This window comes from Xylocopa sonorina, unplaced genomic scaffold, assembly GCF_050948175.1.
Source record: "Xylocopa sonorina isolate GNS202 unplaced genomic scaffold, iyXylSono1_principal scaffold0014, whole genome shotgun sequence".
In the NCBI taxonomy this organism is placed as follows: Eukaryota; Metazoa; Arthropoda; class Insecta; order Hymenoptera; family Apidae; genus Xylocopa; species Xylocopa sonorina.
The window spans coordinates 1,539,749-1,556,302 of record NW_027490090.1 but is presented as its reverse complement, the minus strand read 5'-3'; the positions used below and the strand labels follow the sequence as shown (position 1 = coordinate 1,556,302).

The following is a 16,554-nucleotide window of genomic DNA, read 5'->3' as shown; positions in this document are numbered from 1 at the left end:
CTCTATTTTCTATGAAGACCAACTGCTAAGTAAAATAATAAAGCAATTATAGCAAGAAAAAATATGAATTGGTTGAGAAGGTTTGTGTGGAGCTTGAAGAAAGTGTTCGAGCTGGATGTGAGAGAAGATATGGGGTTTTAGAGGAAGAGAAGAGGCGTTGGATTGGTCGTTGCATGCGCTGGGATGCCCCCATGACAAAAGGGAGGCACGTGGTGATGTCTTGTTGTTGTTGGTGCTGCGACAACCTCAGCGGTGCCGGTTCTTCGAGTGCTGGTGCTCGAGGTGTTGTTACTGGTGCGTCTGGTGGCAGTGTTATAGTTGGCGGCGACCCCAATAACGCCGCTGCCAGTGGTGGTGGTGGTCTTGGCATCGCTTCCGGTCTATCAGCGATGCTGTCGCTGGTCGTCGTCACTGTCGCTATTAGCACTGGCGAGTGGCTTCTCACGGAGGAGAAACTGCCGAAAACTTCGTCGAATGCTTCTGCGGAGCCTGACAGCAAAGTTACTTACAGCGGTCTGTGGCGTGTCTGCGTTGCTATAAGTAAGTACCTTGAAGTATGCTGTTTTCCGAATTGTGGGCGAGGGCATTTGTGGGACAGTGTAGCTACATCTATCCTTAATCTATTTCATAAAAATCATAGGAAAATGCGAACATTTTCATTCATGTTTTCACCAGAATCTATATATCATCATAACTCATACTATTGCGACTTTAATTGCAGTTTGTAGATTCTATAAAGCTCAGAGAGCGAGGGCATTCATAGAATAGTGTAGCCACATCTATCCTTAATCTATTTCATAAAAATCATAGGAAAATGCGAACATTTTCATTCATGTTTTTACTAAAGTCTAAATTATAATATCGTAATTGTAATTGCAATTTATAAATCTTATAAAGTTTAGAGAACGAGGGCATTTGTGGAATAGTGTAGCTACATATGTGTTTAATCTATTTCATAAAAATTGTAAGAAAATTCGAACTTTTTCATTCATGTTTTCACCAAAATCTAAATTATACTATTGTGATTGTAATTGCAACTTATGAATTTTATAAACTTTAGAGACTGAAGGCATTTATGGCATCCTGTAGCTACATATGTACTTAGTCTATTTTATAGAAATTGTAAGAATATACGAACTTTTTCATTCATGTTTTCACCAAACTCTATACACTATCATAACTCATACTATCGTGACTTTAACTGCAATTTGTGAATTTTATAAAGCTTGAAATGCGGGGGCATTCATGAAATAGTGTAGCTACACCTATGCTTAATCTATTGCATAAAAATGGTATGAAAATACGAACTTTTTCATTCATGTTTTCAATGTAACTCAGAACCTGACAACAAAGTAACTTACAGTGGACTGTGACGAATCTGCATTGCTATAAGTATCTTTAAATCTGCCATTTTCTGTCTCATAATAACAGAAAAAACTTTCATTAATTCCATTTCCACTAAACTGTTCCTTATATGCCCAAAAAAGGACACTTACTATATTATCTTAAATGGCACAGCAGGTAAGGTAGTTGACTACCACACCAACTATCCTAAAAGATTCAACTTTAATACTCACGATGTTAGACACGCACTTTCATCAATCATTTTTATTATTGCGATTGATTTTTATGTCTGTTCGTCGATTTACAATCGTGTTTGCAAGGTTAGACGGAAGTAAACACGAGCAATGGCAAGCGATAACGGAAATTGGTAAAATGGGCGGTCGTAAAACCGAAAAATTCTTTGAGAATGGACCAAAGTAGTTTAACGGACGAAATCCCGTTTAAGAGAACCCACTCTGGCGTCGTTCGAGCTTTCTGCTGTGCAACCCTTTTCGTGACCATCGGGGCATATACTGGGGGTGATAATAGAAAGGGGTTTATAACTTCCAGGGTGAATGGCACTCTCAAGCTGCTAATAAACATGTCTCATAAATTTCATATTTTCTAAGTTATTTTCTACGCTATTCTACTCTTTATCCTCTCCAACTTCTTCTAAAATTAACAAACACGATACTAAAATCCAAAATATAAGTCAATCTGTACTACTATTTAGTTAACGATATTTGTCATTAACATTCTTAATTGACATTACATATTTAATTCATTTCATACAATAATAATTAAAACAAAAAACAAATCAATTCGTACACTGACAGAAGACTTATCTAATAACATGCAGAATAAATGTCGATAAAACAGGCCACGTCGATACCAACAAAGCTCAAATAATTCTATGCAATGAAATTTTTATTTCTATCGTTCTGTTTTCTGTTCTTTCGTCTTGTTTTGTTGTTGTTTGTGATTAATTAAATTAATGCGAGGGTGTGGAATATTTTTAACGAAAGAAGACGAATGTTCGTTTCTTATTTCGTCGAGCAGAGGATTTTCTCTTCGATGAAAACGAGGGCAGAAAACGTTTAAACGGTAATATTCACGAGGCGTCCCGTGATTCCGGTCTATCGATGGGAATGACGGGAAGGGATGGAGTCTGGGCTGAAGGAGGACGAGTACAGCGAGTCGGAAATGACTCGTTACCGAGGGCGCCGGAAACTGCCTCTCCTCCGCCATCTCTGGGCCTCTAAGTAGCTCCACGCCTACTTGGACGATGCCCACCTTGCTAAAAGGAAAAGAACTGAATCTTCTTTCTGCCAGACGTCTTCTGAGCCTTCAATTTCTCTGTTCAGACTAAAAAAAAAAGAAGAATTTTTTATAAAATCGTAGAAGGCTCAAGAAGAATAATTTTAGTAAACTTCTGAGTCTTCAATTTTTCTGTTCAGTCCAAGAAGAGGAAGAATTTTTTTTTTTTATAAAATTGTAGATAACTGGAGACAAATAATTTTAGTAATATATGACACGAGTTTAGTTACTGGAGTTGGTTTAATTCATGAACAATTTCTGAGTCTTGAATTTCGTGGATCAAACTAAGAAAAAGAAAAATTCTTTTATAAAATTGTAGAAGACCTTTGAAAATTCATTTTGGTAATAAACAACGCATCGAGTTTAGTTTAATTGACGAGAGCGTCGAAAATCACCAAAGATAAATTGGATACCTTTATTATCGACACAGTAGCCGCGATGTGGAATATCGTGGCCTGTGACAAATGCTTCTGGGTATTTAATAGAGTAATCGTGCTGGCTTGGAACTGGCACTCATGGAATAGTGTAGCTACACATATACTTAATGTATTTCATAAAAATTATAAGAAAATACGAACTTTTTCATTCATGTTTTCATCAAAGTCTAAATTATACTATCGTGATTGTAATTACAATTTATGAATTTTATAAAGTTTAGAGAGCGAGGGCATTCATGGAATAGTGTAGCTACACATATTCTTAATCTATTCCATAAAAATTGTAAGGAAATACAAACTTTTTCATTCATGTTTTCACAAAACTCTCTATACTATCATAACTCATACTATGGTGACTTTAATTGCAATTTGTGAATTTTATAAAGCTCAAAACGCGAGGGCACTCATGGAATAGTGTAGCTACACATATTCTTAATCTACTTCATAAAAATTGTATGAAAATACAAACTTTTTCATTCATGTTTTCACCAAACTCTATATACTATCATAATTCATACTATCGTGATTTTAATTGCAATTTATAGATTTCTTAAAGCTGTCAGATCGGGGGCATTCATGGAATAGTGTAGCTACACGTATCCTTAATCTATTTCATAAAACTTATAAAAAAATATGTACTTTTTCATTCATGTTTTCACCAAACTCTATATACTATCGTAACTCATACTATCGTGACTTTAATTACAGTTTATGAATTTTAAAAAACTTTGAGATCGAGGGCATTTATGGAATAGTGTAGCTACATATGTCCTTAATCTATTTCATAAAAATTGTAAGGAAATTCGAACTTTTTCATTCATGTTTTCACCAAACTTTATATACTATCATAACTCATACTATCTTGATTTTAATTGCAATTTATAGATTTTATAAAGCTCAGAGAGCGAGGGCATTCATGGAATAGTGTAGCTACACATGTACTTAATCCATTTCATAAAAATGGTAAGAAAATACGAACCTTTTCATTCATGTTTTCACCGTGATAGTAATTATAATATTTAAGTGACGAGAGCGTCGAGAATAGCCAAAGATAAATTGGATACCTTTATTATCGACACAGTAGCCGCGTCGTGGAGTCTCGTGTCCCGTGACAAATGCTTCTGGGCATTTAATAGAGTAATCGTGCTGGGCTTGGTGTCTTCGCAACGTGTCCAGGTAGCCCGACCCGTTTGTACCAATTAGCCACGGTGATGTTAAATAATGCCACGCCTGGGAAACCGGCCGTGTAACGTATCCCAGTTGTAAATTGGATGATCCTATTTCATTGTAAACTTCATCTCGAGTCGAGGTCTCGCGTGGCTCGCTGCGAATTTTACCTTCCCCAACTACCTTCAACTGTGAGCAGAAAATCGAGTGGAAGGTACCTTTAAAACTTACCTCCTTTTAACGAACGTTTCCATTTTATCTGATTATTATTTTATCATTTTTTGTATTTTGATTTATAATTGTCCCTTCTTGCCAAAATAAATTTAAAATCGTAATTGTGAACGAAAGATTAGAACTGGATGATTTTACGAACGCTATTCAGTGGTTCTGTACGAGATGAAATAAAAAGTATTTATTTTTTGCTGTGCAAAGAGCAATTTCGAAAATCCATGTGTAAATAAAGTTCCTGCGAATGGCAATCTACGATATAAAAAAAAAACAGAGTGTATGAATTAGAGGATTGGAAATCTGCGTTCAGAAATGCATCAGAATTTGTTTCTGCAAATAGCAATCTGTATTTTTATTTAGAAAAAGCAAGGACCCAGCATGCCAATGTCGAACCCACAACACACACACACACACACAGTCCAGAAAGGAAGCCAGAACCAGGAAAATGAAAAATGATCGAGGAAGAATCGCAGACTTCCGGGTTTCTGAGTCACGCTCGAGCAACGCTGGCAGCGCAGGCCAACCAGTTATTATTTCTGTTATACTTCTGTCAATGGAGCCAGCAGCGAGCCAGGAATATCGATTCCGAGCTGTCGAACGGAGGCAATACGGCCAACTTCCGGCGCGAACCGGAAATGACTGTTCCACGCCTGCCAACCCAATTCTCTGTCCCCCTTTTCGCCCACCAACCCAAATAATCCCTGACTATAAAAGCCAACGCTTTGCGTTCCCTCGTGGATCATTTTGCGAACGCTTTGACAGTTAATCCACGTTATTTCGATCAGATCAATTATTTGCGTTACTGTTCAGCGAAGTAATAATATTTGACGGAATATTAATTGCCAAACGCAAACGTGATCTCGTTTTCGTTATTGGTTTCTGCTTACAATCAGTTCTGAGGTCGTGAAACTGGAACATTCTGCGATTTGCATGCAGTAATTACCGACAGATGGGTCTCTGTAATTACTCAAGCGATCTCGTGGACGAGACCTTTCTTATCGACCCTGGGTAATCGTCTGAATGAGATACATTGGATCTAACGAATTGTTGTTGTTTGGGGAGTGTGTGAGTTGAGTATGAATTTAGTTTTTAAGGTTGGGTTGGAATGTATTGGGTGGAGAATAAGTAGGTATATTGAAGTATTGTTTACGTTGCAGTTGGCGTTTCTATTTCTGAAATTTATTACTTGTATTTGTTCTAACGATTTTTGTTAACTTTTCATCCAGTTTTTGCAATGTCGATACAGTTTATGAATTTTATGAAGTTTGGAGCGCAAGGGCATTTATGGAATAGTGTAACTACATGTGTGCTTAATCTATTTCATAAAAATTGTAAGAAAATATGAACATTTTCATTCATGTTTTCACTAAAGTCTAAATTATACTATCGTAATTGTAATTGCAATTTATGGATTTTGTAAAACTTAGGGAGAGGAGGCATTTATGGAATAGTGTAGCTACACATGTGCTTAATCTATTTTATAAAACTTATAAGAAAATGCAAACTTTTTCATTCATGTTTTCACCAAACTCTATATACTATCATAACTCATACTATCGTGACTTTAATTGCAATTTGTGAATTTTATAAAGCTTAAAATGCGAGGGCACTCATGGAATAGTGTAGCTACATATGTGCTTAATCTATTTCACCAAAATTGTAAGAAAATACGACCTTTTTCATTCATGTTTTCACCAAACTCTACATATTATCATAACTCATACTATCGTGACTTTAATTGCAATTTATGGATGTTGTAAAACTTAACGAGAGGGGGCATTTATGGAATAGTGTAGCTACACATATCCTTAATCTATTTTATAAAACTTATAAGAAAATACAAACTTTTTCATTCATGTTTTCACAAAACTCTATATACTATCATAACTCATACTATCTTGATTTTAATGGCAAATTATAGATTTTATAAAGCTCAGATAGCAAGGGCATTTATGGAATAGTGTAGCTACATATATCCTTAATCTATTTCATAAAACTTATAAGAAAATACAAACTTTTTCATTCATGTTTTTTACATAACTCAAAACCTGACAGCAAAGTTACTTACAGTGGTCATTCAGTGATTAGCATCTAGTAATTACCAACAGGGCGGTACTGTATAATTACTTGCTCGATTTCACGCACGCGACCTTTCTTATCGACCCTGGATAATTGTTTAACTGAGATAAATTAGATCTCGCGAGTTTTTATCGCTATTGAAGTTTCTAAGTTGAGTATGAATTAAGTTTTTGCTTGTATTGGCAGATATTGAGTGAAGAATAAGTGCGTACATTGAAGTATCTTCTAAATTGCAGTTGAGGTTTCAATTTCTGAAATTCATTACTTCTCGAAACTCTCATCCTCGATATTATTTCAAACGATTTTCGTTCCCTTTTCAACCCAGTTTCTACAATATCGAAAGATCGAGCGTTCATTAAAACAGTCTCTAAGCGAGGCGCTATATTTTTACTGTAATTAAAGCCAGCTAGATTGTATAGCAGAGATATCGCTGTTTGATGTGAATTGTGGGATTCGATAACACCTTCTGGCCTTGTATCGATCAAATATTATTATCTCGACGTACAATCGAGTTTGCGAGCGATGCAGGAATTATATCTTCTGTGGAAAATGAAGAAAATGATGATTTTAATTTAAGAAATTAAAATTACAACGCCAAATACTTATTAAATATTAAATATTAAATTATATAAAAAGTTGAGAGATCAAAGACGTGGATTATTTTACCAGTCCACACAGCTCTGTGAAGAATCAAACCATTTTCAGACATTTTGTAGACTGTAATCAGAATTTTCTGGTTTTGATGGTCTGCAGTCATAGTTTTCTGGTTTTAATCTTGGTTTTCATGGACTCTGATCCCAATCTTCCATTTGCAACAAACTAAAACGACAAAAACCATACTTTACCAACCAATACTTGACCAATAACCCCTAAAACAGAGATCAAGAGAAAGAATGAACGTGGTTTAAGTAGAATCGAGTAAACACGTTGCCATACAAATCATTCTTCCCTACTTTTCAGGCTCTCGCATGGAGTACGAGTGCACGAGCATTGATTACTTCCCAAACGAGGAGTACAGCCCAGATCCGAGTGACTCGACGATGGCAATACCATGTGAGTACCACGAGAAACGCCCACGTGAGACAGATGGAGTGGCCAGCCAGTGCCTTTGAAAACGAGGCTTGATTAGGTGTCCTCCTGTCTGCCAGCTGGAGAGCCCCTCGTTAAATATTCGGCAGGGAAAATGCTTTCAAATAGAACGCAGCACCGTCCACGAGTGATTCGAGCTGACAATTTGTCCATCCTGATTGTCTCGCCCCATCCAAGCACTCTGAAAAAGAAAAAAACCAAGTCAACAGCGTCTGATTCGAAAGAAATCCTGCACAATACTATTCTTTAACACACGAGACGTATTTGTCGCTGAAAAAATTGTTTAATAGAGTCACTGCGTGTATTTGGAGCACTCTGTGAGGTCGAGAATGTAGGAATTTGCAAATTGCAAGAAGCATTCAGAGAAATCTCTGATCGAAGAGGGACGCGAGGGGAAAAAGGAAGTTTTCTATTCGCCTGGAGTTTCATGCTGGCTATTTTTTATGCAGATGCAGTTACCAAGTCGGCGATGTTCTTCTTCGCAGCGACATCGCTGCTGGTGGCGGCTGAAGTTTGTTACTTCACTGCTCACGTTACTCACCCGAGGCACAGACTCTGCGTCTTCGTCGCTGGAGTGGTTTTCATAGTCTCTGGTGAGTAGCAAAGTAGGTCCCGCGTTTCTGCGATAAAATTTGTCGTGCATAGAGGAACGAGAAGAAGAAGGGACGTGTGCTGAGACTTGTAAATCTGATTAGAACATCTGTTTAAGGGAAAGAAGAGAGTTCATTATGCTAGAATAAAAGAGGGGAATTCAATTGTTTCATTGGCACTATTTCAATTTTTCAGATCGCTTGACACTTTCTTAAGAAAAGTATTGTATCTGCTGTTGGATAGTAGCGTTATATTTCGTTTATTGCAGCAGGGTGAACCAAAATGGCTTCCCTCTGCGAAGGAGAACAGTTCAGTATATTAACGTGACTTTAATTGCAATTTATGGGTTTTGTAAAAGTTAGGGAGAGGGTGCATTTATGGAATAGTATAGATACGTATGTGCACAATCTATTTTATAAAAATTGTAGGGAAATACGAACTTTTTCATTCACGTTTTCACGAAAATCTATACACCATCATAACTCATACTATCGTGACTTTAATTGCATTTTATAAATTTTATGAAGTTTAAAGATCGAGGGCCTTTATGGAATAGTGTAGCTACACATGTTCTTAATCTATTCCATAAAAATTGTAAGAAAATACGAACTTTTTCATTCATGTTTTGACCAAACTCTATATACCATCATAACTCATACTACCATGACTTTAATTGCAATTTATGGATTTTATAAAGCTTAGTGAGAGGGGGCATTCATGGAATAGTGTAGCTACACATATATTTAATCTATTACATAGAAATTATAAGAAAATTCGAACTTTTTCATTCATGTTTTCACAAAACTCTATATACCATAATAACTCATACTATCATGACTTTAATTGCAATTTGTGAATTCTATAAAGCTTAAAACGCGAGGGCACTCATGGAATAATGTAGCTACATATGTCCTCAATCTATTTCATAAAATTTATAAGAAAATACAAACATTTTCATTCATGTTTTCACCAAACTCTAAATTATACTATCGTCATTGTATATTTTAGTTATTTCATTGCATTTTCTTGTGTATTTCAGTAGTTTCATTGCAATTTATTGTATATTTCCCGCTTTAGAGGTAAGAGAGAGAAAGATATATAAGAAAGCTATAAGAAAGAGTGAGAGAGATGATGATGGCTTTGCTGGAGAACACGTGGCGCCATCTCTGTGAAAAGTGCTCAAACTGGTCGCACACAGTTATCAACAGCGAAGTGAACTACTGAACAACTATCGCCATCTGTTGGAGAAATGCTGAAACTTCTCAAGCATTAGTTTCAATATCTTTTGTAGAGATGGCGCTAGTAGTTCTTCAGTAGTTCACTTCGCTGTTGATAATTGTGTGCGAACAGTTTGAGCACTTTTCACAGAGATGGCGACACGTGGTCTAAAGTAGTGTTTGTAGCAACTGTCTCACTCTTTCTTATAGTTTTCTTACATATCTTTCTCTCTCTCTTTTACCTCTAAAGCGCAAAATATACAAGAAATTGAAATAAAACTAATAAAACACACAATAAATTGGAAATTTATTTTATTGATGTTAGTTATGAGTCGTGACATTATATATTTACTACATATTGTGCAATATTAATAGGAAAAGAGCTTTTAACCTCTATTGTATGTCATCATATTATTTATCATTTTTATGATGGCTTAAAAGGTAATATATACATATGGCTTTCAGTAACTATAATTGTTAGTTAATAATAACCAAAATATCTGACAATACTTAATATGTTAAACATCTGCTGAGGTCTGACGGTTTTAATTTGTACCGCAAGAGAAGTTTACACATTAACAAATGTCATCCTACGCCACAGGTTAAAAAAGTTAATGTAACTGCAATTCATGGATTTTATAAAGCTCAGAGAGTAAGGGCATTCATGGAATAGTGTAGCTACATATGTATACAATCTATTTCATAAAAATTATAAGAAGATACGAACATTTTCATTCATCTTTTCATCAAAGTCTAAATCATACTATCATGATTGTAATTGCAATTTATTAATTTTATAAACGTTATAGACCGAGGGCATTCATGGCATTGTGTAGCTACATATATACTTAGTTTATTCTATAGAAATTATAAGAAACTATGAACTTTTTCATTCATGTTTTCATCAAAGTCTAAATTATACTACTGTGATTGTAATTGCAATTTATGAATTTTATAAACGTTAAAGACCGAGGGCATTCGTGGCATTGTGTAGCCACGTATATACTCAATCTATTTCATAGAAATTATAAGAAAATTCCAACTTTTTCATTCATGTTTTCACTAAAATCTAAATTATACTATCATGATTATAAATGCAATTTATGAATGTTATAAACTTTAGAGGCCAGGGGCATTTATGCAATAGTGTAGCTACATATGTACTTAATCTATTCCATAAAAATTGTAAGAAAATATGAACGTTTTCATTCATGTTTTCACCAAACTCTATATACTATCATAATTCATACTATCCTGACTTTAATTGCAATTTATAGATTTTATAAAGCTCAGAGATCGGGGGCATTCATGGAATAGTGTAGCTACACGTATCCTTAATCTATTACATAAAACTTATAAAAAAATATGTACTTTTTCATTCATGTTTTCAGAAAACTCTAAATATTAAACTCCATATTACAAATAATCCATAATCTCTCCGATCCATTAAACTCTTCAGTTTTAAATGACCTTATTACATCTCCTAATAGTTCTCGAATAAATCACGCTAAATAATTTTCCATTTCAGGTTTGTTAATGCTCGTTGGCATGGTGATGTACATATCGGTGTTCAAAGCTGAAGTAGGCAGCAAGCTTAGACCAAGGTCGTCGTTTCAGGTCAGTGGAACGCAGCTCTCTTTTCCACATCCCTCCAAACCCGAACTGCTCCTCCAATAATCCTGTTCGCAGCAGATATCCTGCAACAAATGAATCTCTTTCAAAGATTTAAATGGCACGATAGAATGTCTGCGAGTCCTGCGATTTTCGGTTTTCACGTTCCATTCGCCACCTCTCAGATTACTTCCTCGTCTGTACTCGTCGCCACACTGAATGAACACGTCTTCGTCGCAATCTTGCGATTTCCAGGGACCGCCGTTCACCTACAGGTACGGATTCTCATTTTTGCTGTACGTGAGTGGCTTCATCACGACCGAGGTCGCTGGCACTTACGCTATTTTCTTGTATATTTCTTGGCACCAAAAAGAACTGGTACGGAGAGACTCGAGGCGAAAAAATTACGGGGTTGGTAGTATCTGCTTCTTCTCCACCGCTTCGTAGGCTCTTAAAACTTGGACAGAATTGTCTGACCTCCGCTTGGTAACTTTTTTTTTTTATTGCACTCGACCATCGTTTGGCAGAGCGTCCACGTAACTTCCATTTGAATCGCCTAGCTTTCTATTCAAACGAGCCTTTTTATTGCCTTGCTTTGTGGTCTGAAATTAACATAATGGTCGAAAATTAATTAATGTTACTCGTTTTGTTTCTGTTTTAGCACAGTTTTTATTCTGTGGACGCTTTTTGGTGAAACATTGATTTTTTTCTTTAAATTGAAGATTCATATTATTATTATTATTGTGGAAGTTTTGTCTTTTTAAAGAATTAATTTTTGTGATGTTTCACTGATTTTTAAAAATAGTTTCCACGATATTCAGCGATTATCATTTTTTTTTTTAATTGTATTCTTCATTATTTGTTTTTTTTCCAAATAGCAAGAAATTAAATGTGACTGCACTGAAATATATTTTATTTAAGTATTTAATTATTAAGATTGGAGATAATATTCTGTCCAAGTTAGCAGCAAATCTGTGTATGTGATTTTACAAAACCCCAATTTGCAAGAAATTTAGTTATTTTAGAAACCCTGTCCCCGTTTTACAACCTTCGATTTCAGGGCGTGTACCACTTAGACAATCACCACGTGCACCACGCGAATCACGCGAGCACGGGGCACACGGGGTTCCTCTGCGAGAGGCATCAGAAGAGATACTTCTTTGGGAGGGATTCGGTGGACCACGTCGACATCGACGAATTCTTGCCACCACCGCCTAATCTGGACTACCACGATTATTCCAGACAATTTCCTAGAGACATCACCACGCAGACGGTAAATAAAATCTTAGTAAAACCTTATCAATTAAAAGTTATTATCCTTTTACTTTAAAGATTAACCAGCTGAAACCTTTCTTTAAGTCTAAGCTATTTTCTTCTTCTTTCCTAATTTTAATTTCGTTTTTTTCTATTTTAGGAACATGAATGAACTTCGATAAAGGAAATTCCAGAGAATCCTTATGAATTAAGTTATTCTTTTACACTGAAGATTAATTAGTTGAAACCCTTCTCTAATTTTATGCCATCTCCTTCTTCAATCCTAACTTTAATTTTTTTTTCCAAGGGCATTCATGGAATTATGTAGCTACATATGTACTTAATCTATTTCATAAATATTGTAAGAAAATAAGAACTTTTTCATTCATGTTTTTACTAAAATCTAAATTATACTACTGTGATTGTAATTGCAATTTATGAATGTTATAAACTTTAGAGACCGAGGGCATTCATGGAGTAGTGTAGCTACATATATACTGAATCTATTTCATAAAAATTGTAAGGAAATACGAACTTTTTCATTCATGTTTTCACCAAACTCTATATACTATCATAACTCATACTATCGTGATTGTAATTGCAATTTATACATTTTATGACGCTTAAAGATCGAGGGCATTTATGGAATAGTGTAGCTACATATATACTCAATCTATTTCATAGAAATTATAAGAAAATTCCAACTTTTTCATTCATGTTTTCACTAAAGTCTAAATTATACTATCATAACTGTAATTGCAATTTATAAATTTTATAAAGAATAGAGAGCGAGGGCATTCATGGAATTATGTAGCTACATATGTACTTAATCTATTTCATAAAAATCATAAGAAAATACGGACTTTTTCATTCATGTTTTCACTAAAGTCTATATACTATCATCACTCTTATTATCGTAACTTTAACTGCAAATTATGGATTTTATAAAGGTCAGAGAGCGAGGGCATTCTGGAATAGTATAGCTACACATGTCCTTAATCTATTTCATAAAAATTATAAGGAAATAAGAACTTTTTCATTCATGTTTTCGCTTTTTCATTCCTGCTTCCCCTAACTTTAAATCATCTTCTTCTCGTTTTCTAATCAAATTCAATAACTTTGAGAGGACTTTTTAAGAAACATGAATGAACTTTCAGGTCAGTACAACAGCAGACGTCCTCCAAGAAGAGGAGGAAGAGTACAGTTCAAGTGTTCAACACGAGTTCGTCACCTTCGACTTAGACGAGCCTCTGCCACCGCCACCTCCAGTCAGAGGCAGCGAATGGATCTTTGATACATTAAGGAAGACTACTCCTGTCTGATACACCGTCAGGTACATCAACTCACTCCAAAAAACGATATTAAAATCAAGTTAGTGACTACAATCTTTTATTACAAATTTAAGTTCCACTAAAGCAATTTTTTATTTTTTAAATAGATACGCCAAGCTGGTGCAAAGCGTGGAAACAGATGAAGAGGACGAAGAGGGCCACGAGAGGGCCAGTGACTAAGCAGATCTACTTGGATCTTTAATAAACCACTCAGCAAGAAGCTGAAGAATTTTTAGAAGAAAGATTGCAAGGATCAGAGAAAGTGAACTATTTCTTCTATCGAGAAGACTGTGAGGACATTTAGAGAGTACAATTGGTGCGACCAGACCTAGTTGAACTTAGTAGAGGAGGTGAGAAGCTCTGTGAATGACTTTTTCAGCTAAATCTACTGCCAGCCTCCAATTTGGACCGCCATTTCAGTATCAACTTTGTCAAAATGAACCGTCCCTTCGTTGAGAGAGAAATGAAAGCAAGTTAGAGAAGAAAGAAGCTTAAAATTCTACTCTATGTCTCTACGAGAGTCTCATCTGAGGATTTAAACGCAAACAGATGTTGTGAGAAGAAGAATTAGCGAAAGAACGAGTTCAGTCGTTTTGTATCCTGGTTATTAACCAGATAATAGCTCGTTAGAGCCGTTTATATTAATTTATTAACTAGAAACTTTGGTAAAAAGAAGACTGTAAGGTATATCTGCCATATTGAAACTGCAATTCGATTCAATTATCATTAAATAACGCTAGAATAATTATTGTAACCCAAAATCAGCTACAGAAAATTCGTACTTTAATTCTGAATCATTATTGTGCAATATAAATTCAGAAATTAAGCTTTAATTCTAATTATTACGTAATTTAAGTTCAGAAATTAAAGGTCTACGCTTTGGTACTGATTATTACGTAACTTTAATTCAGAAATCAATATTAATTTCTGTTTATATCAAATATGAAGACTGTTTTTAAGTATAAGGTCCAGAATTTTTTAATTGCCTTTTAATTATTCTCTGAACCTTAATATTTGTAAATATTTAGTTTAGAAGGTTCCTTTAAGATTCTTGAATGAGAATTTCTACCAAAGACTGTGCAAACGCGTTAATAAAAATGTTTTTTCACGAAAGCATTGAAAGTTGGTCATTGAGAGACGAGAATGAAGGAATTGCAGACTTCGTTCGCGATTAATCGTTGTAATTCAATGCGTCAAGTTGAATTAAGTAGTTCATAAGTTTTTTATACGCTAGTCGAGAATTTTTAACCAGATTTATCGACTGAAATAGAGAAAAGTCTGTCTTGCCTGGTAAAATTCTACCAAAATCTGATTCAAATTTAATTTGCAGTGTCCAACTGTGCCAGAAACGACTGAAATTGCATGAGAAAGAAGAATTACACGTGAACTACTTCCAGAACAGTGAATTGCTCATTTCTGAGTGAAAACAATAAAAAAAAAACAAAGTTTAAAGTTAGTCAATGAAGAGGTATCACAAAAAAAATTTTTTCTTTCAATTATAAAACGAATTATGAGTTAAAAATACTGTTAAACAAAATACTCGACACTTGTTTAAATTTTCTAACGACTATTTGTACATAAAAATCGAATGCTCGCAACGCAGCGTCGTTTTTTTCGTTTTTACACAAAATTTCAGGAAAATATGCGAAAAATAAGCGATGTAATCTGTTCTAAATATTGTTCAGCGTCTAAACAAATTAAAAATGCAATTAAACATCGTTTTAGTTCGAAAATAAATTCATTCGAAGCTCTGAAATCGAGCGAAACGAAATCAGTCGATTGTGCGTGAAATCTTTTGAGTTTAAAATTAAATTTAAGTTTGTATTGCGTGTTCGATTAGGTTTGCTTGTAAAAAAGGCGTCTGCGAGCGTGAAAGTTGAGAGAAAAAATTGTTAAGCGTAAGAGTAAACGATTTTTGGCGGCGATCTTCGCGAGAAGAGCAAGAAAACGCTGTAATTAAGTCCCATTTGGACTGATGGATGCGATTGTTCCGCTAAAATGTAACGTTTGGCCTCGTAAAATGACGGAGAACAACGTTTCATAAAATAATTTGTTCAGAAATTAAGGTAATCCATGTTAGATAGGGGTTTTCTGTGTCTCGTGGTGTTAATCTTGTCTAAACTTTGCAATTTGTATGATAAAGTGTCGCAGTGTACGATATACGATTCTACATTAATTAATAAACGGTTAACATATCTTTCACAAGCGAGTCTGGAATGTTTATTCGTTTAATTCTCGCTAAGTGAGATGCAATTCATGTAAATGTTGGCTTTTGCAGGGATTTCGAGGTGGAATTGCTTTTCTTTTCATGCTGACGAGTTCAGATTTTGGCTTCTAAGAAGCAATGGATTTGTATTTCAGTGTTTTCTATGAGAGAACATTGCAAGCTTAATTTTTTTCAGTTATAATTTGAAGCAAGTTATTGTAATTTCTTGTATATTTTATTAGTTTTATTGCAATTTCGATATTATTATTGATGTTAATTCCGTTTAGAACCCGTCTGATACTATTATTATTCCTATTTATTCCATTTAGAATTTTTTCTGTACTATTATTGCTATTAATTTCATTTAGAATCCTTCTAATGCTATTATTATTCCTATTAATTCCCTTTCAATATTATTATTACCGTCAATCCCTTTCTAAATCCTTCCAAAATTAATTCACAATACAAAAAACACCTTAATTCACGAAACAACAACCAAAATCAACCGTTACATCGCATAACAACGGACAAATAAATAAATAAACAGACATTGCTCGACTTAAACGAGACCAAAGCGCTCCAAATAAAAATCCATCGTACTTGCCAAACAGTTTTAACTGTAAACACGACCACGTGCTCCCGTTTGAACCGTGAAACAGAGCAATATTTTATTATCCATCCTCATAATCATGTACACGTGTATA

General features: G+C 34.8%; 1 protein-coding gene across 1 annotated transcript; it reads left to right on the top strand.

The window, feature by feature from the left end:
• The first annotated feature begins 128 nt into the window (after nucleotides 1-128).
• Nucleotides 129-13,801, top strand: LOC143431722 (uncharacterized). The gene is made up of 8 exons (XM_076908665.1): nucleotides 129-540; nucleotides 7,512-7,604; nucleotides 8,090-8,233; nucleotides 10,977-11,065; nucleotides 11,315-11,470; nucleotides 12,120-12,332; nucleotides 13,471-13,646; nucleotides 13,752-13,801. Exons 1-7 carry the CDS (start codon nucleotides 174-176, stop codon nucleotides 13,633-13,635), a joined length of 1,227 nt encoding a protein of 408 aa, XP_076764780.1. The 5' UTR covers nucleotides 129-173; the 3' UTR covers nucleotides 13,636-13,646; nucleotides 13,752-13,801.
• Nucleotides 13,802-16,554: the final 2,753 nt, after the last annotated feature.